This window comes from Trichogramma pretiosum, unplaced genomic scaffold, assembly GCF_000599845.2.
Source record: "Trichogramma pretiosum strain Unisexual culture from Peru unplaced genomic scaffold, Tpre_2.0 scaffold124, whole genome shotgun sequence".
NCBI lineage: Eukaryota > Metazoa > Arthropoda > Insecta > Hymenoptera > Trichogrammatidae > Trichogramma > Trichogramma pretiosum.
This window is the reverse complement of record NW_019640803.1, coordinates 254,814-282,366: the sequence shown is the minus strand read 5'-3', so window position 1 is coordinate 282,366 and position 27,553 is coordinate 254,814. Positions and strand designations below refer to the sequence as shown.

Here is a 27,553-nt window from a genome sequence, read left to right as displayed (position 1 = left end):
TTATTATTATTTTTTCTCTTATAATTTTTTTGCACACTCTCAAAGTAAATAATTTGTTTTGGCTTCAAACGAAACTCTGATTTATTAAGCTCTTTTATATTTATCAACTCATAAATATTTTTATATATATTTTTAATAATTATTTAACATTATGTAGATAGCAACCTAAAGATATTGCATTATAACTACAGTAACATTTCACTGATTGGTTTGAAAATTTAATGGTACTCTCAAAAAATTATACCGTAAGTTCACAATTTACGTTTACAACAGATTACCACTTGATGCAGATGGTTTGAACAAATAATTGAAATTTTTTAATTACAGTTTTAATCTTAGTCTCCGTATTTCTAGAAAAAGAGAAAAACCATTTACAATCGTCCATAATTAAGAGTACTCTATGAAAATGTGAAACAATACTGTTTATCACTCATCCATTCAGTCATTCACACTCATTTAAAATGAATTACCCGACCGCATTTTTTTATAGTACATAATGTAGGAAAGAATATCAAATTCTTTCGTTACGTAGCGTAATATTTGTAGTGCAGTAGCAAGTTCAATGTTCTGAAATCGAAAATTGAACTGACCACTCGCCCTGCCAACATGAATATCAACTGCTGATTTTGTTTTTGTATTATATATTATATTATATATAATGATTACGCAGTAAAAATGACACAATAGTAGTTTTGTTTAAACTACTTTTCAAAAAGCTATTCTTTCGACTCATACCTTACAAAGATATCGTAAATCTTACACTTGATTATTCATCTGCAAGTAAAAAAAGTTATTCTAACTTTATTCGTAAATAATTACACTATCACCCTCGAAGTGATAAGTGTCTTCCCAAAAAGCCACATTAATACTTTCTAGGACATGCCTTTGTTAAACTGACTCTTCCACCGAAATTCTTAGAAACGCTAAAAGACGGCTTCATTAAAAAAAAATTTACATTAAAACTAATTATTCTTTGTACATGATGGACGTGGCAGTTAAACTGACTTCCCCGGGATCGCCTAGATCTGGCAAGGACAGCATGACGGGAATGACCTGGATCTTTCCATTGCTGTCCTGCTGTTGAAGATGGACGACTGTGCCTGGTTGCAAAATCTGCTGATCTATCATATCGTTCGTTATTATCTCTGTTTCCATGGGTACTGTACTAACTTCTTCCGTGTAAACTGTGGCGTCTTCGAAGCCAACTACGACCGTGCCATGGTTATTGTCATGTTCAGCTTCCTCGACGTACATCTGAAACGAGAAAAAAATTTAATCCTGCGGTTCGATAAAAAAGACAAAAATACAATTAAACAATGTGAAGATAAAATTACAGGCTCAAACGTTGCCTCGGACTCGGCCACAATTTCGCCAGTCTCGAATTTGATGATCCTGGACTCGTCGAAGGTGTCGATCTCGTCGTTCAAATTATAAACGGTGCCGTCCTGCTTCTCGTCGTGCGTCTCCGCCGCATCCGCGTCCGAATCGAAGCCACTCTGGTCCTCGGTCTTCTCGCCGCTGCCGCCGCCGGTGCCGCTCTTGCCGATGGCGATGCGCTTGAAGCCGCTACCGCCGAGGCTCTCGTGCCTACGCTCGTGCTTGTTCTTGTCGCCGAGATACTTGAAGCGCTGCTTGCAGACGCTGCAGCTGTAGGGGCGCTCGTTCGTGTGAGTGCGCTCGTGACAGACCAGGGCGCTAACCTGCTTGCACCGCCAGCTGCAGTAGTGGCACTGGAGCGGCCTCTCGTCGCTGTGCCGATTCTGCTTGTGCTTGATCAGCTGTATGCGCGTCTTGAGCATGAAGTCGCACTGGTCGCAGGCGAAGGGACGCTCCTCCGAGTGCGCGATCATGTGGGTCTTTAATCGAAGCTGATTGACGAAGCGCTTGGGGCAGAAGGGACACTTCTGGGTGCCCTCGAGGCGCTCGTGCTGGACCATCATGTGGTGCCTGAGGCGCACGTCCGAGGTGAAGATCTCGTCGCAGTCCAGGCACTTTTGCGGCTTCTTCTCCGTGTGGCTGTTCTTCACGTGGGTGCGCAGTATCGTCTCGGTCTTGAAGGTCTTGTTGCACTTGAGGCAGGCGACGCGCTTCGTCTCGGTGTCCACCGCCGATTCCTCCTTCTCCGGTCGCTCGGGCAGCACCTCGTTGTGAATGCTGGACAGATGCCAGTCGAGCGAGCGCTGCGAGATCATCGAGCGATTGCACAGGTGGCAGGTGAACGTGCGGCCGTCCTTGTGCGTGCGATTGCGATGTATGACGAGGGTCGAGTGATTGGGGAACTTCTCGCCGCAGACCTGGCAGATGCACTCGCGCAGACCGCGCGAGTTGCTCTTCTGGTGGACGCGCATGTGCAGCCTGAGGCCGTCGCGCCTGTTGAAGCCCACGCCGCACTCGTTGCACTTGTACGGTCGCTGGTCCTCGTGGATGCGCAGGTGCTGCTTCAGGGTCGAGGTGTTCTTGAACATCTTGTCGCAGCGCGGACAGGCGATCGTGTATGCCTTGTGGGTGTGCATGTGCTTGGACATGCCGTAGGCCGGTATCATCTTCTTGCAGATCTTGCACTCCTTGCGGCTGTTGGGCTCGAGGTGCTTGCGCACCTTGTGATGGCGCAGACTGGCCGGATTCTTGAAGTCCTTGCCGCAGTCCTCGCAGAGGAAGGCGCGCACCGTCGTGTGCACCGTCTTCATGTGGAACGTCATCTTGGTCTTGAAGGTGAACTCCTTGGAGCACTCGGGGCACTTGTGCACCTTGCCCAGATCCATGTGCTTCACCTTGATGTGCTGGTCGAGGGTGCCCTGGTGCTTGAACTTCTCGCCGCAGGTGTCGCACAGCTGGCCGTAGCTCTCGTCGCAGTGCTTCTGCTCGTGCTGGCGCTTCTTGCCCTTGGACTCCTGCAGCTCGCCGCAGCCCTTGCAGATGAGCTTCTGCACGCAGGTGGCGTTGTGCTCGCGGCGCGCCTTGCCCGTGGAGAACTCGACGCCGCAGTCGCTGCACAGGTACTGGATGCGCACGTCGTGGATCTTCGCGTGCTCCTGCAGCATGTCCACGGAGTAGAAGAATCTGAAGCAGAAGTCGCAGTCGTACGCCTCCTTGTCCTCGTTCAATTTTTCCTCCGCGACTTCCTCCGGGGGGCCTTCGTCCTCGATCGCCGATCTGTCGATTTTCACGTTGTTCTTCTTCTCGTACAACAGTATGATGTCTTCCGTTTTCAATCTCGACGCCACGATTTTTCGTTGATTCAAGTACTTCACGAAGTCCTCGATGTATTCGTTTTTCTGTCGAAGTATTCTCTTCAATCTGTCCTTGAATTCGGTCGATAATTCTCTCTCGAAAAAGTCGTTCTGCTTTCTAATTGCGTTGTACCTTTCGCGTAACTCGTCCATAGAGCTCGAACTTTTTGATACCGCGATCGTACTCGCGGATGAACTTGTGGATGTACTCGCGGCTTGAAAAAGCGGATCGTCTGCATCTTCGAGTTCTTCTTTGATGGTTTTCGTGTTCTCTGTACATCCGGTATCACCCAAGTTACCGGCGAAACCTCGGTTGTCTATGACTTCACTGGGTTCCTCTTCGACGATCATATCGGCACCTTCTCCTAAAATTTCAACGCGTTTTCTTTTATACTTCTCGATTTCATCGTCGATATTATTTTCTGATAAATTTGAAGGTCTTAGATGCTGTGCTTTATTTTGTGAATGAGTTTTAGAGGACTTTTTTCCCTTTTCGTCCTTTTTAGTCAACTTTTCCATTTTTTTAACTTTCAACAGAAGCAGCTCATTAGGTTTCGATCCTTTAGTAGTGACATACATTATTCCGTTTTCACCCTCCTCTACATTGATCACGTCATCAAAGTTCAATTTTGGAATTTTCATTTCTTTTAAAGCTAATATTAATTTATTTTTTTCGTTGCCATTATCTGCATTGGCAAAGCTCACATCTTTTTCTACATTTTTTTTTACATCGCTAAATATTTGTGAAGGTGGAATTGAATTTTTCATAGGGCTGCTTTTTTCATTATTAAATATTTTTTCAGATTCATTCTTTATGTTAGTTTCATTGTCATCTGTTCTTTGACTTTCATCAAAGTTATACTCACAATTTTCAGTTTCACTGTTATCATAATTTGACTGTAAACTTTGATCAATATCGTTTGAATCATCTGGTTCACATTCATCATATGAAATATTTTCATTTGATTCTTCAAATGTTTCAGTTTGGTCAAAAAAAGATTCGGAGCTCTCATTTTCTTCATTTAGGTAATGCTCTGAATAATCTTCTTCCAAATCATTAACTTGAGATTCTGGACAAGAGTCCCATATAGATTGAAGTTTTACTTCTGCATTTTTGATTTGCATCAAAAACTTATAGCTTGTTTCCAAATTCTTGATACATTCGATACACATTTTTGTAGATAAACTAAATTCATCAACTTCTTCAAAATATTGCAATTGTTCGTTTAGCTGCATTTCTGTTCCTTCGTCACTAAATATATCTATCAAAGGAAATTTTAATTCAGCACATGTTCTGCAATAATTATGTAGTTTATTTTGTGAATCATTCAATATGTACGATGACGATAAAGTAGAAGGCGATGACATTTTTGATGATGACAATTTAATTTGAGGAGTAACTTTTTTTAGATCATTTAAATTTTTAATTTCTAAACCAATATATTCTAGATCATTTGACATTTTAGAATCCATAATATGATTATCAGATTGCTCTTCAGCACTTTGAATCAATTCACTTTTAAAAATATCATGATTGCTAATTTCTTGATTTGCTTCTATCGTCAATTCATCTTTAATACTTTGAAATTTAAATAATTTTGGTGAATTTTCTTTTTCTGTGAATAAATATTCAAATTAATTTTTAATCTTCTTAGTTGAGAAAAATTCAAGTGCATTGAATAACTCAACCAGTGTTTTTTACTTACTTGGTGACATAATGGCTTTCTTCTTTACTTTACTTGGAGAGGAGAATTTTGCAGATTTTCCATCTTTACATTTGTTTTCAGACATTTTTTTTGTAATATCTGATTATTGTTTTTTTATAAAAAACTTGTTTACTTTTGGCAATATCAAAACAACAAAGTAGTTTTCTTATGTTTATAATATGTACTTCTCATAACAGATCGTCCATTGCTTTTCTTATGAGACAAAATTTCTTTCAAATCTATCTATAAAAAAGCATTAGTGTTAATTGAAAAGCTTCATACATGTAAACAGCTATAGGATTACATATTCAAAAAAAAATCATCATAGAAATGCACGCACAGCTAGATCGCTACGAAAAAATATCTGTGATTACCTCTCTATGTTAGTAATTTGTAAACACATTATGACTTCATAGCCAAGTGATATGCAGATGGCGCCTAATTTCTTCTTAATATACTTTATCCAGACTCCGTTCTCCAAAAATTCGAGTCTCCTCAACTAAAACTCAAGAGAGACGAACTAGATAGATACGGCGAGGCTTTTGTATAACGATGTATGTGTGGTGGTCCACGACCCGAAGCTCAACCAGTGCCAGCAGCACTACTGCATCAACAAATCGCGCTGCTCTGACTCAAAACTTTCTTTATACTTCGTGGTACTCCATGAACCTCAAATGAAGACGATGATGCGTTGCGTTGACGAGACGTGGCGACGATGCTTTCGGTGACATATGCAGCCAAGATGGATCTCGAACTTATTGTTATGACTTTTATTCTACTCGGGTGGTTGGAAAAATTCGAGGAACAGTACTTAAAGTTACACAAACAAAGATAAATATATAATTCAGCGAATTTTTTTAAGATATTTCCCACGTCTACAATTGGGCGTAAAACGATGAAAAAGTTTCAGGTTGTGTCGCGTGACCGAAAATGGCGCCACCTAAAAAGCGGGAGCTTTTAAAAATGATTTTTGCCTATTTTGTATTAAGAGGATTGTTGATAGTTATGATTAACTTTTTGAATGACGCTTAATTAACAAATTATATTTCGTCTAAACAAACATTTTTTAAAAGTTTTATTTTAAATATTGAATTTAATAAAATTCAAAATTTGACAGTTCCAAAAAGTCACGGATGTCAAGTGTCACTTGTGTTTTGACTTATGGTAATCTTTTTACGCCACCACACGGAATACTTTTAAAACTGGAAATGTCAAATTTCGTTCAATTGTCAACTTGTTGTTGCATGATTAGGTGTGGTTCTGGTCGAGTTTTTGTGTCTCGTGTTCATTTGTCAATTAAAAGTGACATTAATTTTGAATTCTCAAACATCAGTTTACTTATAGTTTGGTAACTTACAAAAAATCTAAATACCTAATAAAATTAAAAATTCAACAGTTCAATACACACAACAATGCAGTCAATAATTAATTTTACTTCAACTGTAATCAGATACAAAAAATTCAATAATAAAGTTATTAGTTATCTATTTTGCTGGTGTATTGTTTTTATTATGACATATGTTACCGGTGTCACTTTTGTTTTGACTTTCGGTGATGTGCTTCAATGCAAACGCCCCCGTACGGAATGCTTTTAAAACTGGAAGTGTCAGATCAGATTCCGGTCAAATGTCAATGTGTGGCCGCACGATCATGTGTTGTTTTGATTGTGTTGACTCGTGAATGCAAAGTGACATCGCCTTTGAAGCTCGAATATCGGCTTCGACTTATAGTTTTATATTAAAAAGTGGAGTTCAAATAATATTGATGAAAGATGGGTGATTTTTTAAGATCGAGTAATTCCTTCGGACAGACTTTGCTACGGCTTGTTGCTCGAGGAAACGCTATTATTGCGGAACTTATGCGGTTAAAAAACTACCTGCCGCCGCTATACAGGTTATTATTTATGTCATAATAATATGCATTTGTATTCTTGATATCGTTTCCAAGAAAATCTCTCAATTTGAAATAATTTCACAGGTTGGAGTCAAAACACGATGTGCAAAAATATGGTGCATTAATTGTTGATTTTGCTTATTTCAAAGCAGCGACCGCTTATGAACAGAAAATCGAAAATAATCCCGTATGAATTTTATTCTTTTGAATAGGTATTTTTTAATGTAAGGCTTTTATCAATTTTTTATAAATGTCAAGGTACTGCAAGAATTGGATGAAGAACTTCGGAAGAATTATTCAGATATACTTTCAAGATTTTACTCAGGCTTTGAAAGTATTCATAAGTACATAACTGATTTTAACAGTTATATCGATGAAATGGAAGATGGAACTTATCTTCAAGAATCTTTTGAATCAGTTATGATGAATGAAGAAGGAAAGCAATTAATTGTGAGTTTTTGTAAAGATCATTAAATAATTGTCAACTTTACGTCATTCTTTATTTTAGTGTGAAGCTATTTATTTGTATGGAATTATGTTACTACTAGTTGATTGTTATTTTGATGGACAAATACGGGAGCGTTTACTTGTTTCTTATTACCGATACAATGTTCAAAAAGTTTCATCCACTAGAGTAGATGATGTTTGTTTGCTACTCAGATCTACTGGCTTCAGCAGAAATTTAAACAAAAGACCACAAAACTATCCTGAATCATACTTTCAGTATGTTTTTTTTTTAATACTTATATTTTCAACCCCATATAATTTCTTTACAATCAATTGATTCAAATTATTTTTAGGAGAATACCGATTAGTGAGTCAGTACTAGACTTGACTATAGCTCGTTTACGTTTAGATGAAATTTATAATCAAACAAGTGCATATCCACATCCAGACCACAGAAGTATAGCTTTATCTAATCAAGCATCTATGTTAGTGATCATTTTATGTTTCAAACCTTCTATCTTAATAACCCAGTCTGCTACAATGAGAGAAATTGTAGATAGATTTTTTCCTGACACTTGGGTAATCAGTGTGTACATGGGTATTATCATAGACTTGGTTGATTGGTGGAGTCCGTATAAAGCTGCTAAAGCAGCATTAAATAATACTCTAGAAAATTCAAACATTAAGAGAATTTCACAAAAGTATGGGCAACTTATGGAGGTAAGAAATTGGTTTTTTATTATAATTAAAACAAAAAATAAACTCATCACATTTATTAATTTATTAGAAACAATTAATCAAAACTGGAGAAGCTCTTTCATCTTTAAATTTGGATGAAGGAAATATAGGATCTGTGATAAAATTAACTAGGGATTGTAATGTTACCTTACATTGGATAATGTTACATACAGCTACACCTACCATTTTGATAGAAGATTCAAAACGATTGAGAAACTTGAAGCAACTAATAATTCAGGATAGCAAATATACTGTAGAAAAAACTTTACGATTGTTACTAAACTCTGCTCAAATTGAATATAATATCAAACAAATGTACAAACAGGTAATACTTCATAATGAAACAAAATAAAATGAAACAAAACTTTCATTTTATTTTAATTTATTTCTTCAATACCTTGTAATTTTAATGAACATTTCAAATATTTCATAATTACAGTTGCTGCAAGATAAGGAAAACAAATGGGTTAAAAACAAAGAAAAATGTATCCTAAAAATTAACAGATTAGCTGATGCATTTTCTGGAGTCAAACAATTAGATGATATTGAAAAAAATCAAACACTGGAAAACTGGTTTAGAGAAATTAGTAAACACATTGAATCAGTGTTGGAGGATGATGGAAAAAAAATTATGCAATTACTTCAGGCTTTGGAAGAAGTACAAGGTAATTTTAGTAAAACAATAAAACTTAATTAGGTTTTTTAACAATCTCTAATATAATTTTTAAAATTTTTAGAATTTCATCAATTAGAAAATAATTTGCAAATATTACAATACTTGAAAGAAGCTAGACAAATTTTACATAATATGTTGCGATCAAGTTTAATGAACGAGGATACAATAATTGCTTTAAATATTGTCACAGACTGTTGTTATGCTTGGAATATTATGGAAGCATTTATACCTGAAATGCAGAATCGAATTAAAGCTGATCCAAGTACTGTGATTCAGTTGAAAGCCTTGCTTTCAAAGGTATAATTAATTTAATAAGTATAATATGTTTTATAAAATTTTTTATCATAAAAAAACTTTCAGATGGCTTCAGCTTTAGAAATGCCATTATTACGAATTAATCAAATAAAAAGTCCGGACTTGGCCTCTGTCTCTCAGTATTATAGTAGAGAGTTGGAAAGTTATGCAAGGCATGTTTTACAAATAATTCCTGAATCAGTATTTGCAATACTCGCTCAGATTGTAGATCTTGAAACTAATGTATTTCATGAAATACCAAGTAAATTGCATAAAGATAAAGTCAAAGATTATGCTCAATCTCGTGAAAGGTTGAAGGTAATGAGAACAACTAAATAAAATTTTGTAAAAGATTTCATAAAGTTATTTTGATTTTATAGATGGCAGAACTAACATATTCTATTTCAATTTTCACAAATGGTATGCTGTCTCTGGAAAGTGTATCGCTAGGTATTCTCAGAGTAGACTCTCATAGACTCTTAGAAGATGGAATTAGACAAGAACTTGTAAAAAAAGTTACTTTAGCTTTACACAATAGTCTAGTTTTTGATGCTAAATCGAAGGTAATAAATTAATTTTTTCTTCTAAAATATGTTGATATCTTGACATTAATTTAAATTAATAATTTCAGGATTTATTGGTCAACAAATTGCAAGCTTTATCAACTGTGATGGATGGGTACAGAAAATCATTCCAATATATACAAGATTATACAAATATAAATAGTTTAAAAATCTGGCATGAAGAAGTAGGTTTTGACTCATTTTATTTTGCTAGTTTTTTAAATATATCGTAATCTTTTAAGTTATTTTCTCATTGTACAGATTTCATACATTATAAGTAAAGCAGTGGAAGAAGAATGCAAAGGTTCTCTATGGATTCCAGGTAAACCATGGTTATTTTTGCCAGAAGAAAAACCAGTGATTAATTTACAACCGACGGATTCAAATTCACAAACCTTTATGGGTAGACTTGCCAGAGAAATAACTCGCATTACGGATCCAAAGTAAATATATATCAATTAAATTTTTGTTTTTCGATAATTTTTCTTTAATCAAACAATTTTCTAGAACAACCATGTACGCGGAACGAGAATTTATTTGGTACGATCTGAAAACTCAAGCCGAGGTGTCGAATCATAAAATCTTTTCAATGATTTTACAAGCAATGGATGCACCCGGGCTTATAGGATTGGATAAAATATACTCGTACTTTATAGCAACTGAAATTCAAAGAACCGTGAAGTTTATTGATAGTGGAATAAAAAGTAAAACATGGGCCAATACATTGAAAGAATGCGAAACATTCCAAAATTCCGATAATTTAAAAGGTACTGCATTTATATTTATTGCTGGGATGATTGATTAGGGCCGTTCGGATTTGTAATAATAATTTATGTTTTAGGTAATAGAAGTCGATTTTTACTTCTGGTTAACAACTTGGTAACAAAATCGTGGGTGCAGTTATTCGATTCAATACTAAAAATTGGCCATTGGCAGCTGTTAAGGCAAAAAATATCCTGCCAATTAAACTCTGCTAGTCAAAGCGAGGCTCAAGATATAGAAGCTTCATTAAGAACTTTAAACGAGTAAATTTTGTATTATTATTACTTTTTTACAATTTTCATTAAATTTAAATCATTAAAAATTTTATTCTAGTGCTGTGTTAGCAGAAGTAGAAGAGAAAGGTCTAAATTCTTTTGAACCAGAGTTCCTGAATGAATTGAGTGCAATGTTAGTGGCTGTTGGAATAACCGATGTAAAAAATAAAATTTACTTTCAGCCGCCAAAAATGAATAACATAGATAATATCCTGTTTTTATTGACCGTGCCACAATTGCATAAAATACATTTTTGTAAAAATTTAGGTAGGTTGAAAATTATAATTAATTTTTTCAGTATAACAAATAAATTTTAAATTCATTTATTACAAAATTTATAGCATATTTAACAAGTAAAAAGATTCAAGATCCAGTTGATCCAATAATACTAATTTTGGGTCTACAAACGTTTTTGAAGCAATTCGGAATAGATTATTTGAATTCTTTTGTAACGCTTGTCAGTAAATATATTTTATCGTTTATCGAATCAGACTGGTAAGATGAAATTGTTTAAAATAAAAAAATGGTTTGATCTTTCTATTCACAAACTCGAAATTTTCAGCTCAAAATTATCCGATGAATTCGAAACTGAAACAATTGCAGGATTGCGCTTTTTGGAACTTTTTACAAAGCACGCAGGGATTTCTAAAAAGTTAATTTATCAAACCATTCCCATACTTGCCTGTCACCATTACGAAGTTAAATTACTTTTGGCGAAGTGAGGCCCTTGTGCGACTGCCTTTATAACTGTTTCATATTCTAAAAAGTTGTAAATAATACATTTATAATTTTATATCAAATTTTTGTGATTAAAGAGAAAAAATAAAAGAAAACACAGTCATTGTGATTAATTTTTTTAAGGGTCCATTCATTTATTAGATATTAATTTTATTACACTATCTATATATCATATACTCATTAGTACATTCGCATCTCGAATAAGATCGCAGCCTCTCTCATCACATGATATTCAATGATGTATTTATGTATAGCATTCATCATTATAGTATGTCCATTGATAAATTTTGCAAAAGGTAAGCGCCTCCTCGATATAGTTGCGAAAGTTGGCAATGTCTTTCAAAAATTCAATCTAATCGATGACTGCGTGCGTTTTTCCTTATAAATCAATTATCATTGCGTAATATTTTATATAAATTAAAATTGAAATGCAGTGGAGTTGCAGTCGCATTGCACACATCGAAATATGCGCACGGAAATGAATCTACATCGTCATCAATGGTGCTATAATGATTAATGCATTTTTTATCCTTTTTTTTTGTTAATTTTTTTTTTAGCTTCTAAGCCTATTCGAGTAGCGACGGAATCAATTAATCAATCTTTAGCAATTGACATCGAAAACTGTTGAAATTTCCACGCAACGTATGTAGCAAAGCGATGATTTTCACATTTGCCGTCTCGCGCGTGCGATCGTGCATGTTATACAATTGTTGCAAACTCGCGAAGAGCTGCGCTCGCTTCGGTTATTATAATGATCAACGCCATTTTATTCATATGTATACATCAATGATTATCGTCGTACAATTCGGGCAAGATGTTTGTAAACAACGAGAAAATTAATGAATGAAAGAAAAAACGATTTCTTCTTCTTTTTTTTTATTATAACGTAGTGTTTCGCCTTCGATTACGATAACATAACAAACGATATGATGTCGCTCGATATCAGACCAGCTGTAAATGTCGAGCTTCATTATGAATAGTTTTTTTTTAGCTTACTTACATTCTAAAGTCATACATATATATTTTTGTTTGTATCCTTCATATCGATATCTAAATACGTAGCGTTATATAATATTCAATATTTATGTATATTATTTATAATATTTCATCAATGCAGTGGCGCACGCAATGGAGTTGGAAAACGTACTTTTGCCTTCTTTTTCTGCTTGCTACAAATTTGAAATACCGTTTGAAATACCCTTTTCTCGACGATTAAGTACGCGATTTCGAAGATCGCACCGTAAACGCGCTATATTATGCTTTTTTAAAAGATCATTTCGGGTGCGCCAATACATATCATTATACCCTTTTCTCTGGCATCACCTGCAGCAGTATGCATTATATTGTGTGTGCATGTTTTTGCATACACACGTGTGTAAGTTTTTTATTCTTTTATTATTATTATTTTTCTTTTTTATAGAAGTTTGTGGTCCATTCGATCATTGAAGCCAACTACTAATTATAGCTCGATCGATTCCATATCAAAACTTAATTAAGATACTTAGTTCAACTAATTGGCCGAAAAATTTACACGACAAAGTGAATTTTTTTTCCCCGATGAAAGATAAAAATCGAAACGCAAAAAGATTTTTCTTAAGGATATGCAAGCAATCTCTCGTTCTCTTTTATTGACAAATTCAGAAGAATTTCTTTGGTTTTTTTGGTTGACAATAACGCATTGGAAATGAAAAAATTGGACGCAACGTGTATATGAAAGGCAACGATCGTCTCTACGTGAAGAATTTATGGCACGAAACACAAAACATAATAAAGTAGCTATTATACTGTTAATGAAGTGGATCGATCAACTTTGTGATATTCGCTTCCTGAACTGCGTGTGTGTATTATACTGATCTGCGTAACTGAATCTATCCTGAGCTTTTTCATCTAGTTTCAACTAATCTCTTATTAGCGCAATTTATATTTTCTCATAATGATGAAGTAATAAACTTATGATATGTAACACACGTGGTAGTTTTTTTTTGTTTGTTAAATATTATAAATATCAAATTTTTTTTAGATTTTTTTTTCAAGGAATCGGCAAATCATTCTTAAATTACTCATGCAGTGCGAGTCATGCGATGACGAGTACTCATCGACTTCACACCCGCAAACGCCGGATTCAACACACATTTTCATGGAGAAAATCCGAGCAATAATATTTGTCTTCGACAGACGAGTTGAATAGTTTAGTATGTATCATTTATCATTTATTTATATTTAGATTTACCATGCGTTTTTTTGTTTGTTCTTATCAATTACGTTCATAATCATTATTGGATATCCTGTATCCATTTGACTTATACATATATAAATAAATATATTTATATATAATCATTTCGAAACGATCCTGATGCATTCCGCTGTTACTTATTTATAATAATTATTTTTTTTTTTTACTTTTATCGAGTTTATCGAGTTATACTTTTCCAATGATATCGTTTAAAGCATAATAAATTGAGCAGCACTTTGTCGAATCGATTCGGTGCTTACCCCGAGCTGTTACTGCGCACAGTAAAAACTGGGCATTTACGTTCGGAAAAGTTCTCCATAATTTATGTCTCGTTAATGTTTTCTCGGTGGATGAATTTAAAGTCATCATGCGATTTCGGTCGTATACAAAACATTGTAATGCCTTTTACTGGTATATAATTATAGGTAATTAGTACGTAATGACACATTAGTGTGTAATATAAATTCGAATTGTATACAATATAAAACATTCAATGAAAGTAATAATTTGTATAAATTTTGTTTCGATAGCCAAATGACTATTTAATTTATGATATACATAAAGTAAAGTAACCGTGTCGATTTTACTTGGCGAATAAATACTTATTAGATTTTTTTTTAAATTAAATTCAATACTTTAACGATCGTACGAATGTATCGGATAGACTTTTGTTATGTGCATTATCTTTTAGGATTATAAAATCTGTACAAAGTATGTACTAAAAAACAAGCTGATTCAAAAATGCTCGTGTGCTGGGAATGTCTGATCAATGCGATTTCTGTACCATTTTTTTCCTTCAGTTTCCGATTACTCATCTATCGAGCACAATGCATCGCTTCGCATAAAGATTTTACTTTAATTTTAATTTCGTACTTTATTCTTCAGTTATTTTTTTTTTATTTTCGTAGAAAAAATGTTCACCGTGCAATATCGCTCGTTAGAAAATCTTTGTGTTGTACTTAGCCTTGAATATTTGAGGCCTGTAAAATCTACAATTATGTATTTAAGTATCGATCTAATTTGTCATTTGTCAATGAAAACGAGACGAGAATGACGCGTGCGCGAGACTGAGAAAAAAAAATGAGTGTGAGACACACAAAAGTAGAGTATATTATTCGTGTAAAAACGAAGAGTCGACGAATTAAAATAACAGTGGGCGATTCTTTTTTCTTTTTTTTTTTAGTCGGTCCTGCCGCATATTTATCGCCCCGATATAATAGATATGAAAATAGAATGACGCGATAGCAAAGACAAACACTTGCGACATACTTTCAGGCAAGCATTACCTATGCATGGTCCGCAGACACGCAGTTTATTATTCTTCTTTTTTTTTTTTGGTAAAATATGCGCACATACTTGCATACATGCAGCCAAACAAGCTCAAATATTCTTTTATTTCAAATACAACGGTTTGACATTGTAACGCGCAATGTTTAATTTTAATGTCGAATAATTGTGCATTCAGACAATACCTATTTATGCAAAATAAAGTTTTTTTTTGCTGTAAAACCTCATTTTTGGTTCTCTTATAACTTATCAATAGAAATAAGTACGATAGTAATTTATTCACAAGTATGATTCACAGTTAAAAGTGTGTAAATGTGAAGGTATCGCTTTGGAAAGAGTCGTCGAAAAAACCACGGGGGTTTTGTTTTCTCCTACACATAAAAATAGTAAAACTAAATCGTACTTGACTTAATTCGATTTGTATAATAACTCAATTCATTAAGCATATGTATCAGGAAATACGCATGATAATACTAAATACAGCTTGCATTCAGATTTCTGATAACGCTCAAACGCACACTCTGTTACTTTTTATTAGTTGCATTCTCATCACTTACTTGCTAAACGCCTTGATAAGCATCTGTTCATCAAGGTTTCTTTTTTATTCATTGCCATTTAATGTTTTACAGTATGCATTGATACTTTTCTTTTATTCTTTCTTTATCCAGTTCATTATTTACTTTGTCGGTTGTGAAATTGTTTTTCGTTTAAATAATTTGGAAGTGTCACAGCTTAACTTTAGACTTATTTCGAGAAACCGTATGGTTTGTAAAATTCAATTTTTGTGCCCTTGTATGCCTGCGGTTAAATAAAATTGATGAATCGAAAATTTTGGCAACTCCTTAAAGTATCGATTAACTAAAAACACACTCGAATTGATCATTTTGAAAAAAAATAATAAAAATAAATTTGTTTTCATAAAATTTTTGAGTACTTTGTAAAGGCGGTCAAAATTGTAACTGGTTTCATTTTAGAAAATTGTAATGACCTAAAATGAAAAATTAATTATGCATTACGTAAGGTAGTGAGATATTTGAGAAACTTTTTTGAATTAAAAAGTTTTGAAAGGAGACGATTATTCTATACTTCTACTTTTAGTTTTCCACAGAGTATAGTATTAAGTGATTTTTTTTGTAGCTCTCAGTGAATCTGCAGAGACGATTATGTTTTTAAGGAGTATATAAGTACGTTTTTAAGTTATACTTTTTCTCGTAAATAATAGTTTTGTATCGAAAGATTTATCTATACGTCGCATGCTTTATATTTAAGAAAATCATTTAACAATCCTTTTTTTTGTTGAGTTAAAAAAAATTTTCAACATTTTTATCAAAAACAGTTTGATTGATTAACACTTTGAAAAGTAAACAAAAACAATCTTATTATACAGTATCATGTAAAAATTACAGTAGGCAGTATGTCGTAAAACATCTCAATTGTTTGGTATTCGATTTAAGACAAGTTCAAAACACTCAAAAGTATTTAAAAATTTTTAATTCACAAAAATCTATAAGTAAACATGAAAAGTACTTAAATTGTTGTACTAAAACATAGAGAAGAACATCGGACAGCTGTGAATTGTAGAATGAAGAAAAGTAAGTATCAATAACAAATGTTTGTAATAAACATATAACGGAAATGATTGTCCTACAATTCACTGTTGTCGTCACGCTTTTGCACAGAGGCTCTTTGCCTATGATTGCAGTCATATATAATCAATATATAGACATTAATTATTTGTTGTTAGCTCGGAGAATAGAATATTATATCTTTATTTCAATTGTAGACTTCAATGATTACATGAAAACATGCCTATCTATTTTTTACTGTGACACGAGCCGATCGCATCATTTCAAAAGTTGCATTTAATAAACTCGTAAGTTCAAGTCGTTGCCAATATGCATGGATGCGTCTACGTTCACATTACACCTTCGTAAAAAATAAATAAATTATTTTCAAATAAACAATACTTTAAATTACTTTCAATATTAGTATTCATATATGAAAAATTAATTTATCTTACGACCTATTCTTTAGTCAACACAATACTATATATTTAGACATAAAAATGCAAGTGATCGAAAAATCACATTTATCATTTACCTTTTCACGTTATTTTTTGAGATATTTTTATTCAAAGAATTTTCTGAGATTTTTTAAATATGATTATTATTTATTATTATAATCATTATCATTACGATGCGATTAAACACGGGTTCAGAAAAAATTATTTTTTCAAAGTAGGATCTACCTACAAAAATTCGATAAAAACTAATGATGCAATATAAATGATACAGTATAAATTATTCTTGAATGGAAATCCGATTTACCCATCTCTGTAAAGATTATATTGTCAGCATTCTTAACGTAATGAATAATTAAAAATTACGACATATTTGATAACAATCAATCACAATTATAGTGGTTTTATTAATTATAGTACAAGCCATATTTTTCTCATTATTTACCCAGCATATGCCCTCAGGATTATTTAATAACTCAAGCATAGAAAAATCCTGATTGGTATTTATAAGCCAAGTACTTGACAAAGAAAAGCTTTCAATAACATGAATTCAATTTAATAATAAAAAACAGCCTTACAAGCTTAAATACTTTGAATAATGATGGCAATAGTTATACCAATAAAAATTAACTCATTTGTGACAAAAGTAATGTTTAAAGGCACACAACAGACAAAGTAGAGAATCGTTAGCAGGAAAAGGATATAAATATTGTGAAACACCAAATTTATCCTGCTTGATTAAACTAATATGTTTCCTAATTCTAAATAAATATGGAAATTATTTTTAGAATTTTCTCTTTAAAATTCTTACTTTTAACAGCAAGTGTACCTTTGGACTTTCTAGTACGAAGGAAGCGAAATTCTGCCAGCGAATCGCTTTTCACGTGAGAATTCGGATTATCTAAGCACCAATTTTTCACGTATAAATTTTTTTTCTTTTATATATCTTTTTGTTTTCATCAATAAAAATTAACCAATTGCAACGAAAATTGTTTCAACACAAGTAAAACTGATGGCACTAACAACTTAAGAGAAAACTAAACTATATGCATTCACATTAAGAAGTTTTTCTTTACAAAAACTGTACTTTCCACTGCTTTCCAATTGAATACAGTCTTTATAAATATTTTTCATGGCGTGTTAGACACATATATTGAAAACTAAATGTTCAATTTTCGCTTATTTAATACTATAATTACAACTTTAGGTGTAAATGCTGCAACTACGAAAAATGATCTAATGATAAAATGTTTTTATAGTGAACAGTCGTAAGAGTTTTTTTTTCATCTTGAAAGAGACTCTCAAAGTACGCGGATGAAAATTCACAAATGGGTAGTAATATTTTGCGCGCCTCGCTGCGTTTTATGTTTGTGTGTGCGGGCGAGCGCGCGCTCGAACATGCAAATGTGTAGATCTGTGTGTGTGTGTGTGTGTGTGTGTCTGTTTGTGTAAAGAAACTGATGCTTTTTATACAGCGACCGTACAGATTGCATAAGGAGAATCGATTCATCGAATGTCGGATATTTCGGTTTTACTGCCGAATATTTTGATTAACTGATCTTCGTAATCGTCAATGTTACGCTTCATGAGCTCCATGCACGGCCCTAGAAGACGCTCGAATGCTTCGACGTCCAAGACTGCAAAAATAACGAAGAAAAACATATCGGTATTTTTCACAATTTGTATTTTTTCTTCCTTCTTGCATCGCAAAAAGAAGTAAAAAAAAATAATAAAGCCAGAAATAGTCAAACGACAGAGAGAAAGAGAGAGACGTATTCGAGGCGGACGCTGAGTGCAAGTATAGAAGTAAGCAGTACTTACAGGCCAATTTGACGGTGCCAACAGCGTACGCCGAAGCCGCTCTGGGTTTATGAGTCACGAGAGCGAGCTCGCCCAAATAACCCCCGGCTGGTATGCGATTTACCTGCAAAAAAGAAGTGGAGAAGGTAGAGTAAAAAAAAATTACTTCGATATCGATAAATGCGGCTCGGTATGAGAGTAGGAGAGAGAGAGAGCGAGTGAATTAATTCTATTTAAGTATTCCTCTACTTACTTCGACTTCGCGTCCGTTGTCGCCGACAATCGTAATTCGAACTACGCCCTGCTCGACGAAGTACATGCCGTCGGCTATATCACCTTGTTTAATTATTTGTTCACCGTCGTTGAAATGTTTCGGAACGAGGGCATCGGCTAAATTCATCCGTTCGTAAGCCTGTGTGCGCGTTGGAAAACAGAAAGAAAATTTTTTTTAAAACGTCTCAAACGCTATTTTTTCACATCTCTCTTTTTTTCAGTAATTTTATTTTTAGTCGATGCAAATGCATCTAAAAAAAAAAGCCTTACCTCGAGCGACTTGAGCATGGGCACTCGGTTAATGAGATCCTCGTACATCTTGCGCTTCTTGTAGGCGGACTTGAGCAGTATGCGTCGGAAGGTCTGGCGGTCCATGGCCCAGAGCGTGCCGGGACTGATGGCTTTGACCGTGGCCGCCCTGGGCATGTTGTAGAGCAGCGCCAGCTCTCCGAAGGCGCCGCTGTTGTCGTAAGTGTGAATCAGCGAGTCTTTGACGTAGACCTCGAATTTGCCACTGTGGGAAATGGGGAGAATGGGAATTGATTACTCGCAAAACCGCACGCGATTAAGAGCAGCAGACGCGTTGCGCGTTTTGCTTTTCAAGTACTCGAGACGTGTTTACAGTTCACCGAGTTTGAGACGAGAGTGAATTTTCCCGCAACGATACAAATGAGTTTCGTTCGTTAGAATGGATTAGTAAATAATTTCTTACGTTTCGATGACGTAAAAATTGTCGCCGTCGTCGCCCTGTCGGATAATGAAATCCCCGGTTTGCACAGTCTTTTCGAACATGGCGTCCAGTACACCTGCCATCTGTTCCTGTGAATGCAACGACAAAACAAATTAGCATCCGATATCTTCACTCGCGTCTATTTTTGCGAAAACATTTATTTTCACTCGTGCTTGCGCGATACTTACTTTATCTAGCGCGCGGAAGAGAAGGATATTTCTGACGCTCTCGCCGAGTCTCTGGCGCTGCTCGTCGCTCTTTGGGTGAACGATCTGTAACAGAAGAGAGAATTGCACACGGCGATAAATCAATGAATGCCTCGAGGGATTTATAGAGTATAATATATATCAATGACCAAGAGAGAGTTCGTCGTCGCGGATTTTCCGTCGCTCGGGTGTCGAACGGGCAGAGAGAGAGAAGAAAAACGAAAAAAGGAAAGCGCGCGAGACAATTGAATTTTTAATGCAGCCTCTCGATGGTAATAAACTGTGACGCCAGGACTGAATGCAAAAAAAAAAGAAAATTGAACGAGGTGGAGACTCACACACACGTGTCACGCGTACGCCTAGCTTCCGAAAAACGATTTATCATTTGCCGCGTGAAATTATTATGCACGTAATATATAGGCGCGATTGGATTATCATATATATATACGTGCGCCTATTTGGCACTGTTTCAAAATTTCAGGCTTTCTTTTTTCCGGTGTTTCGCGCTTATGCTAATTTCGTTACATTTATATATCGTTGACTCCGAAAGTGGAAGAAAACGAAGCCAGTAAGGCGAGCTACGAGAGCTTTTACTTCGTGCATTTGTTACCAATGTCTCGGTCAAATATTAGCCGAGCAACAATTATATTTGCAACGCAGAACCTCCTCCGACTAATGATTCGAAAATGCTACGCTTCTTACATACGTACGCTTTTGTGAATTCGCGCGCAATTCCCTTGAAAAACGAAAGTCAGAAGAAGAACAAAACGTATTTCTGCTAATAACCACGGCGTCTGTGTTGAATCAAGCTCATAACAGCCGGTAGCAGCAGCAGCAGCGGTAGCGTAACGTGTTATTAATTTTGCAGCGCCGCTTTAATACACGTTGTTTATGCAACTCGTAAATATAAATACATACACGTGTTTATAATTAAGGCGTTCGCGAGTTCGCGCGCGTAAACGCTCGGTTTGGTAAATGTTAGAATTATCGAACGGCCGCGTGTATTTTTATAACGATGATAATAAAATGCCCCGAGGAGAGAGGCCAATCATCGAATTCCGAGATTTCATTGAGATGAATAAAAATGATCGGCTCGTCGATGTCGCGGCAGAACCAGCCGAGCCGAGCTTTATAGAGTTGACATTATTATTTTTATTATTATCATCGTTGTTAGAACCTTTTTATCGATACCGATATTGTCTTCGATTGCGGTGCGACTTTGTGCAAGCACTTTTGGGCAGCCTCCTCAAAAAAAGTAATAAAGCAAAGCGAGCACGAGAAACAGTAATGAATATAAAAAGTATTGATATACAATCATATCTTATACAATCATTGTGACTTTGTCACTTGCAGATTTACAGAAAAATTGGTACTCGCCATCTAGCGGCGAAGGTTCAAACTAGTATCATCGTATTAATGTGGTTGAGAACTGATCTCAGTTTTACAAAATAATTAAATTGTCCTTTTCAGGTCAAACGAGACGAGTTTCAGTAAACGTAACATAATTTTTACAGAAAAATTACGAAAAACGATTATTTTAAAATGATTGAAATGTTTTTTTTTAAGCGGTCATCAAACCTTTATTAAATTCGTGCATTTCTACCAAGAAAGCCCTGCACACAGTACATTGTACATCGTCGAAATAGGCGAGTGAAAAAGCAAATTAAGGAAAATATTTCACCGGGGTGCTTATTAAACACGTGTGTGCGCGCGCGCGAAGGAAAGCAAACGACGAAAGAAGAGGAGAAAGAAAAAAGGGAAGAAAAAAGAAGAAGAAGCGAGAGAAAGAGGCTCGAGTCGCGAGGGACGGTACGGTGAGCATGAGCAGCAGCACAGGCAAAGCACACACACACACCCGAGTATTTTAATGCACACACATGCGCTCATTTTGCAAAAGTTTTGGTATGGTTGTATGTAGGTACATAACGGCGGCGGCGGCGGCGGCATCGTGACGTTATAAAGGTGAATTATGCGCCCGGTCGGGCAAAGTCACAATCCTATCCGCAACGAAAGAGATGAGTGCCTACGTACATAGTATGATATACATGTCTCTGTGCATGTTAGCATCGTATCACGGGGGTAGTAGTAGTAGTAGTAGCAAGTATAACGTCGTCGTGCGCGCCTTCGTTTTTACATGCGCAACACACATACAAGCCGCGTATACAGGTACGAAGAGAAAATGAGGAGGGAAAACGAGCTCTTGCTCGGCCGCCCGCTCGCCTATGTGCACACCCACCACATCGTGTAGATATGTATACCGTATAATATATGTTGGCCACTGTCGCAATTGCTTCACGCTACATCGAGCAGCTCCGTCGTCGTCGCCGGGGACACGACGAGAGGGCTGTTGTGTGTCGCGTCGCGTGTTCTCCGTCACCGACGAGTAGAGAGAAGAAAAAAAAAGGGAAAAAAAGCGAGCGAACGCAAAAGAGAGCTTGCGACTCCTCTCGACTTTATGTGTATAGCATCTACGACGTAAAGCACACAGCTCTAGCACGCTGAAGCTCTGCAGCAGCAGCAGCAGCACATACGCTCGCGCACCATCGAGGCAGGCAGGCAGGCAGTAGTGGTAGTTAGGCAGATAGTATTAGTAGCAGTCGTACGTGGTATAGTAGAAGCGAAAAGCTCCGCCGCGCACACACACACACACACGCTCGCAGAGAGCGGCGCGCTTGCAATTGAGCTCGACGACGACGATGACGACGACGCTCGCGCTAGATCCATGTATAATATCGATGTTTATAAGCGCTTTCTAGCGCGCTCCAATTTTTTTCCCTTTTTTCTCTTTCTCTCCTCTTCTTTATTTTTTTCCCTCCCTTCTTTCTTTTTTTGTCGCTCATCGCACCGACGAGCACCAGCAGCAGCAGGAGGAGGAGGAGGATGACTGTTACCCGCGCTCACGTACTCTTTTCTTTTTTTTTTATCTGTTTTTTACCACGCATACACACACATACATACATGATCAAACGCACGTATACGTACACCACAAGCGTGTGCAGCAGCAGCAGTTATGTACGAATACACATACGTTTGACGTTGGCTGCTGTTGCATGTGTCGCGCGAAAAATGCCGACAAATATCTCCTCTCTCCCGACGATCGATTGAAAAATTTTTATATACATCGGAACGCGCGCTAGCTAGCTAGGCTCTCGAGCCGCACTCCATGTCATGTATATACCTATATATATCGACGCGTATATAACACGCTAGGCTGCACAACAAGGAGTGTATCGATCAGAGAGCGGCTGCAACGACGGCGTCGGTGCTTATCCAATATCCATATTCAATATATCGCGTGGACATCCATCGTGTGCCGCCGCCGCTGCAGCCGTGCGGTGTCGAGTGCGACAGCCCTATACATATATATAATATATAGACATATATTGCGAGCAAGTAATGCATGCAACTTGACAAAGCTACATCGCTGTATACGATCGTATAAAGGGAGCACCGGGAGACTATATTTTTCGTGATAGATATATATACATTGGCAGCGTCCTATAATGCTATGAACTCCAGTCCGAGGTTTGTTACATCGAAAGAGAGCCGGAGCAAGCTTCGCCCGAATACACACACACACACACAGACACCTACACTCGGGTATATATACATAAACATGGCGCCGAATATTATCGAGCGCTTGATAACGAGGTGCCGAGAGCGAGAGCTGCAACGTTATATATAGCGCGCTTGCGATGCTTGCGGGAGAGAGCCTCTCTCTCTCTCTCTGCGCCTCGCTGTAGTATACAGTCGATATAAACGTACACCTACGTATTCGCTCGTTATAAACGTAGGCGTGTATAGGTACACATCCTTGTAATATACCTATATATACGTAAATCGGGTTTGTAACACACATGTGCCGCTGCTCGGTCGAGTCGGCCGGGTGCCAGGAATCGTCGAGCGGCAGCGAGCCCAGCAGCAGTATTATATATACCCCCGTGCGCAAGAACTGCCGCTGCTATTACAGCGTGTATAGTATAAAAGGAGAGAGCTTTTCGAACTTGGACATTTTTATTTCCTATACGTATTACTGTTTCGCCCTTTGTATCGCTCTCCCGGGGGCTTGGGGTTTTTTTTGCTACCCATCACTTCCCTTTTTTTTCTCCTCCTGCTTCGTCCGAGAGCAGAGCACGAGCGAGCTTGCGCCAGGGGGGAGGCCACGCGCGAGCCAGTGTGTATGTGATTATATACATATACGCACACCTTTCGGCGATTGCGCACAGCAGCACACGCGTGCGAGATTATATTATATACGCACACTCTCGTACACGCACCCAAGTGTGTGTACGTACGTGCGTATGTGCGTACACACGTTGGATACAGAGTAAAAGCTCGCGCAGGGAACCTCGCTTCTATATTTATTTGTTCTTTGTATTATAAAATACGTGCGCGCACGCGTGACGGGGCCGAGAGAAAGAGACGGAGCTTTTTTATTTACCTTTAGTCATATAGATATATACATACAGAACGCGTTGTCTTCCACATAGCCGGAGCAGCGAGGGAGAGAGAGCGAGAGAAGTGCTACTTGTTGCCGATGTTGCCTACATATCATCCCGTATATATACGCGTGTGTGTGTGTGTGTGTGTGTGTGTGGGTGTGCTATGCGCGCGCCCAATACATATGCTATATATATATATGTAGCGCTTCTCCACCCGCTCTCCCTCTCTCTCTCTCTCGACTCCTATATATTGGACCTGTTTTACTTGGATGCTTTTTCTAACGAGTATTAAAACTGAATATCAATGAGCATGTGTATATGCCGTCGAGCCGAGCGGACAAAGGGCTCGTTCGGATACGCTTGACGTCGCTCGCCCAATCGACCATCATCGACGTCGGTCTCGTTTTCCCAACAACGACGCTGCTCTGCATACACATACACACACAACAACAACCTCTGCCCTGCACAAAATCGAACACTCGTTTATATTTATCATTATTATTATCTGGTTATAGTCTCTCTTATTTCGCGATTTTTTTATTTTAGAGATTTAGAATTTTGACGTATGTTTATTTTCACGTTTACGCAAATCGATTGTGTTCGTTGTACGATCTTTCGTTATCTAATAAATTAGAAATTAATTGACTTGTATGTGGAGAGCAGCAGCGACAGCAGCAGCGCGTTTCGAAACCGAGACACTGCGAAAAGTAACGCAATCGTGGCTCATTCATGTTGTACATCTTTTTTTTTTTTTTTTTCTTCAATGAAAAGAGAATAATAATAAGGACGAATAATTACTTTAATTGACAACAACATAGAGACAGTGGTCGCGAGCTTCTGCGTATTGACGTTCGACGTATACGTGTATCGTATTTGTGTATGTGTACGCGATAGTAGTAGAGCGCGTCAATTAAAGTCGCCCAAAGAAATGCTCGATGTGAAATTATTTGGTTCATTGAGCAGCAGCAGCAGCGGCGGCAGTTGATCAGATTGGCAATTAAAAAACTTGCCTGCCTGCGTACAATATTCAATTCATTTCTATTTTTACTAATTGAAATGTTGTTGATCGGTATACACTATCCGAACGCGAGCATTTCTTCGTCTTTGGAATATGATATCCATTATATATATTTTTTTTCTTTTGCAACAATATAATGATTGACGCGATGACAATTATTACTCGTACGTCAAACTTTTTTATTATTATGAACGAAATAAAAAAAAAAAATCTTCGTATGAACAATACGGGATTCGATATCTTTTTCAGCTGGCGCACATTTGTATTATTGACTGACGTCACGGTATCAGCAGCGACGTGATAAGTTGTCATAATCAATATCATAAGCTCCGGCGTGGCTAAGAAAATCGTAATATACGCGATATTCTCGTCAAATCGCGCCGCAGCGGCGCTCTATATATCGGAGTGTGTATATTGACATTATTAATTAGTCGGATAATTTTTCAGCGATAAATTTGCGCTTCTATTGATATAATTATTGTCTCGCATGGGAAATGGTTGCACAATCGGCGACGGTGACGAAGCTTACGACGCCGTCGAGCTTTTCGTTATAAGCACAAACCAAGCGGAAAAATAAACACGATTCGTATATATATATAGCATAAATCTGCCATCGTTGTCGTCATCGCGATAATATAATCGAATCCTTCGAAACAAAACGATAGAGAGGAAGGGAGAGGTCGAGATGAAAAATTGATGAAAATAAAGAATGAAAAGAAAAAAACGGTTTCTGTCGAGCAAAGCTCCAAAGCCCATTGGACGTTTCGCGCAAGATCGCGTCTTCTCTTTTCATTCTTTCTTTCTTCTTTTTTTGTTTTATCTAAACGTGTACAGAAGCAGCAGTAGCGGTAGCGCATCGGCTTACTGACCCCGGCTATATATATACAGATCGTGCGCAGGCTGTGTAGCTATATCGCCGCTGCAATGTGCAATAATAGAAAAAGAATGTAACACTGGTGAATCGCATGGCTGCACCGCGAACTGCTGCTGCTGCTGATGCCACAAAGCCTATATACTAGTGCTACACATGCAACGAGTCGACGAGACTCGCGTAATACATACATATACAGCAACGTTCGTTATTTTCTCGATGTGGTCTTTGCGTTTGTACGCAAGTCGACTTCAATGGAAACAAGAGAGGAGGGCACGGATGAAAAATAAAAGATGTACGCAATTTTGCTCGTTATGTATAACCGACTTTGTACAACAGTAGTAGCCGACGCGCGCGCGGAAATGAGTACGAAAGAGAAAAGGAAAAATTCATCTCGTTCGTTAGGAGCACAATCGCGTTTATGCAAAATATGCAAGATAAAAAAAAAAAAGAAGAAAATATCACCGAAAGAAGGCGAGTGCGTACGACAATTGAATTATTCTCAACGCTTCTCGCAAAGTCTAACAGTGCGTTCGTAGTAGCAGAATATGCCGAGGTAAATGCAATGCTACGATACCCTCATAAAATCATCACCTTCTGCCAGGGTTTTGCTAGGATTTTATAAAGAGTGAATCGATAGCTTTCTTAGAATGAGATTCCACTTAGAAGGTTCTGCTACTCTGACACACGAAGCCTCCGTATAACGAGCTCACAGTTTGAGAGTATGTCGATCACGCCATATTTCCGAGCCGAGAGTGCGTCGGTTTTAGCGCCGGTGTTGATTCCGGTCATAGTCGCGGTATTTGCCGCGACATTATACCGGCACGCAGCTCGGCATCGTGCTGGTGTTGGTCCCGAGAGTAACCTCAGCTTAGCATGGTATTTGCCGCGACATTATACCGGCACGCAGCTCGGCATCGTGCTGGTGTTGGTGCCGAGAGTAGCCTCGGCTTAGCCCGCGACATTATACCAGCACGCAGCTCGGCATCATGCTGGTGTTGGTCTCGAGAGTAACCTCGGCTTAGCCCGGTTCAGTATATAGCGGTAGTCAGGAGTAGACTGTAGAGCCCGGAACGCGGAACGCGCGTGAACTCGGTTCATCACCCCAGGTGGCCAACTCGATGCACCAAGTATAGATATCGACCCGGCGACGACTTTCTCCGTGGAAGTCGAACTGTTTTCGCTACTCCGCCCACGGGTGACCTACTCGGTGAGCCAGGTATGAATATCGACCCAGCGACGATGATCTCCGAGGAAGTCAAGATATTTTCATTACTTCTTTCACCCGGGTACCCTAATCAGTGCACCAGGTATAAATATCGACCCAGCGAGGATGTTCTCCGAGGAAGTC

The 27,553-nt window shown here is 37.3% G+C and overlaps 3 protein-coding genes across 8 annotated transcripts in view; 1 reads left to right on the top strand and 2 right to left on the bottom strand.

The window, feature by feature from the left end:
* Nucleotides 1–29: 29 nt before the first annotated feature.
* Nucleotides 30–5,895, bottom strand: LOC106651891. 2 transcript variants are annotated; one of them, XM_014370583.2, is made up of 4 exons: nt 5,311–5,895; nt 4,937–5,179; nt 1,335–4,846; nt 30–1,254 (listed from the first exon to the last, which is right to left on the bottom strand). In XM_014370583.2, exons 2-4 carry the CDS (start codon nt 5,019–5,021, stop codon nt 967–969), a joined length of 3,885 nt encoding a protein of 1,294 aa, XP_014226069.1. In that variant the 5' UTR covers nt 5,022–5,179; nt 5,311–5,895; the 3' UTR covers nt 30–966. The 2 variants fall into 2 exon arrangements, with proteins under 2 accessions (XP_014226069.1, XP_023315245.1); XM_023459477.1 differs by having other exon boundaries at nt 4,937–5,175.
* A 325-nt stretch (nt 5,896–6,220) lies between these two features.
* On the top strand, nt 6,221–11,417 carry LOC106651892 (WASH complex subunit 5). Its single transcript, XM_014370584.2, has 17 exons — nt 6,221–6,829; nt 6,914–7,016; nt 7,088–7,279; nt 7,338–7,552; nt 7,630–7,996; nt 8,064–8,339; nt 8,454–8,679; nt 8,752–8,987; nt 9,051–9,302; nt 9,365–9,547; nt 9,616–9,732; nt 9,809–9,990; nt 10,055–10,314; nt 10,389–10,572; nt 10,643–10,851; nt 10,926–11,079; nt 11,147–11,417. Exons 1-17 carry the CDS (start codon nt 6,708–6,710, stop codon nt 11,304–11,306), a joined length of 3,438 nt encoding a protein of 1,145 aa, XP_014226070.1. The 5' UTR covers nt 6,221–6,707; the 3' UTR covers nt 11,307–11,417.
* Nucleotides 11,418–13,708: 2,291 nt separating this feature from the next.
* The window catches only part of LOC106651895 (cAMP-dependent protein kinase type II regulatory subunit), a 24,508-nt gene continuing 10,663 nt past the window's right edge, over nt 13,709–27,553 (bottom strand). For all 5 annotated transcript variants that reach the window (XM_014370590.2, XM_023459512.1, XM_023459488.1 and 2 more), the window contains exons 4-9: nt 19,854–19,937; nt 19,648–19,754; nt 19,206–19,449; nt 18,916–19,074; nt 18,684–18,786; nt 13,709–18,499 (exon numbers count right to left, since the gene is read on the bottom strand). In XM_014370590.2, coding sequence (XP_014226076.1) covers nt 18,369–18,499; nt 18,684–18,786; nt 18,916–19,074; nt 19,206–19,449; nt 19,648–19,754; nt 19,854–19,937 — 828 coding nt within the window. In that variant the 3' untranslated portion in view covers nt 13,709–18,368. The remainder of the gene's footprint in view (nt 18,500–18,683; nt 18,787–18,915; nt 19,075–19,205; nt 19,450–19,647; nt 19,755–19,853; nt 19,938–27,553) is intronic.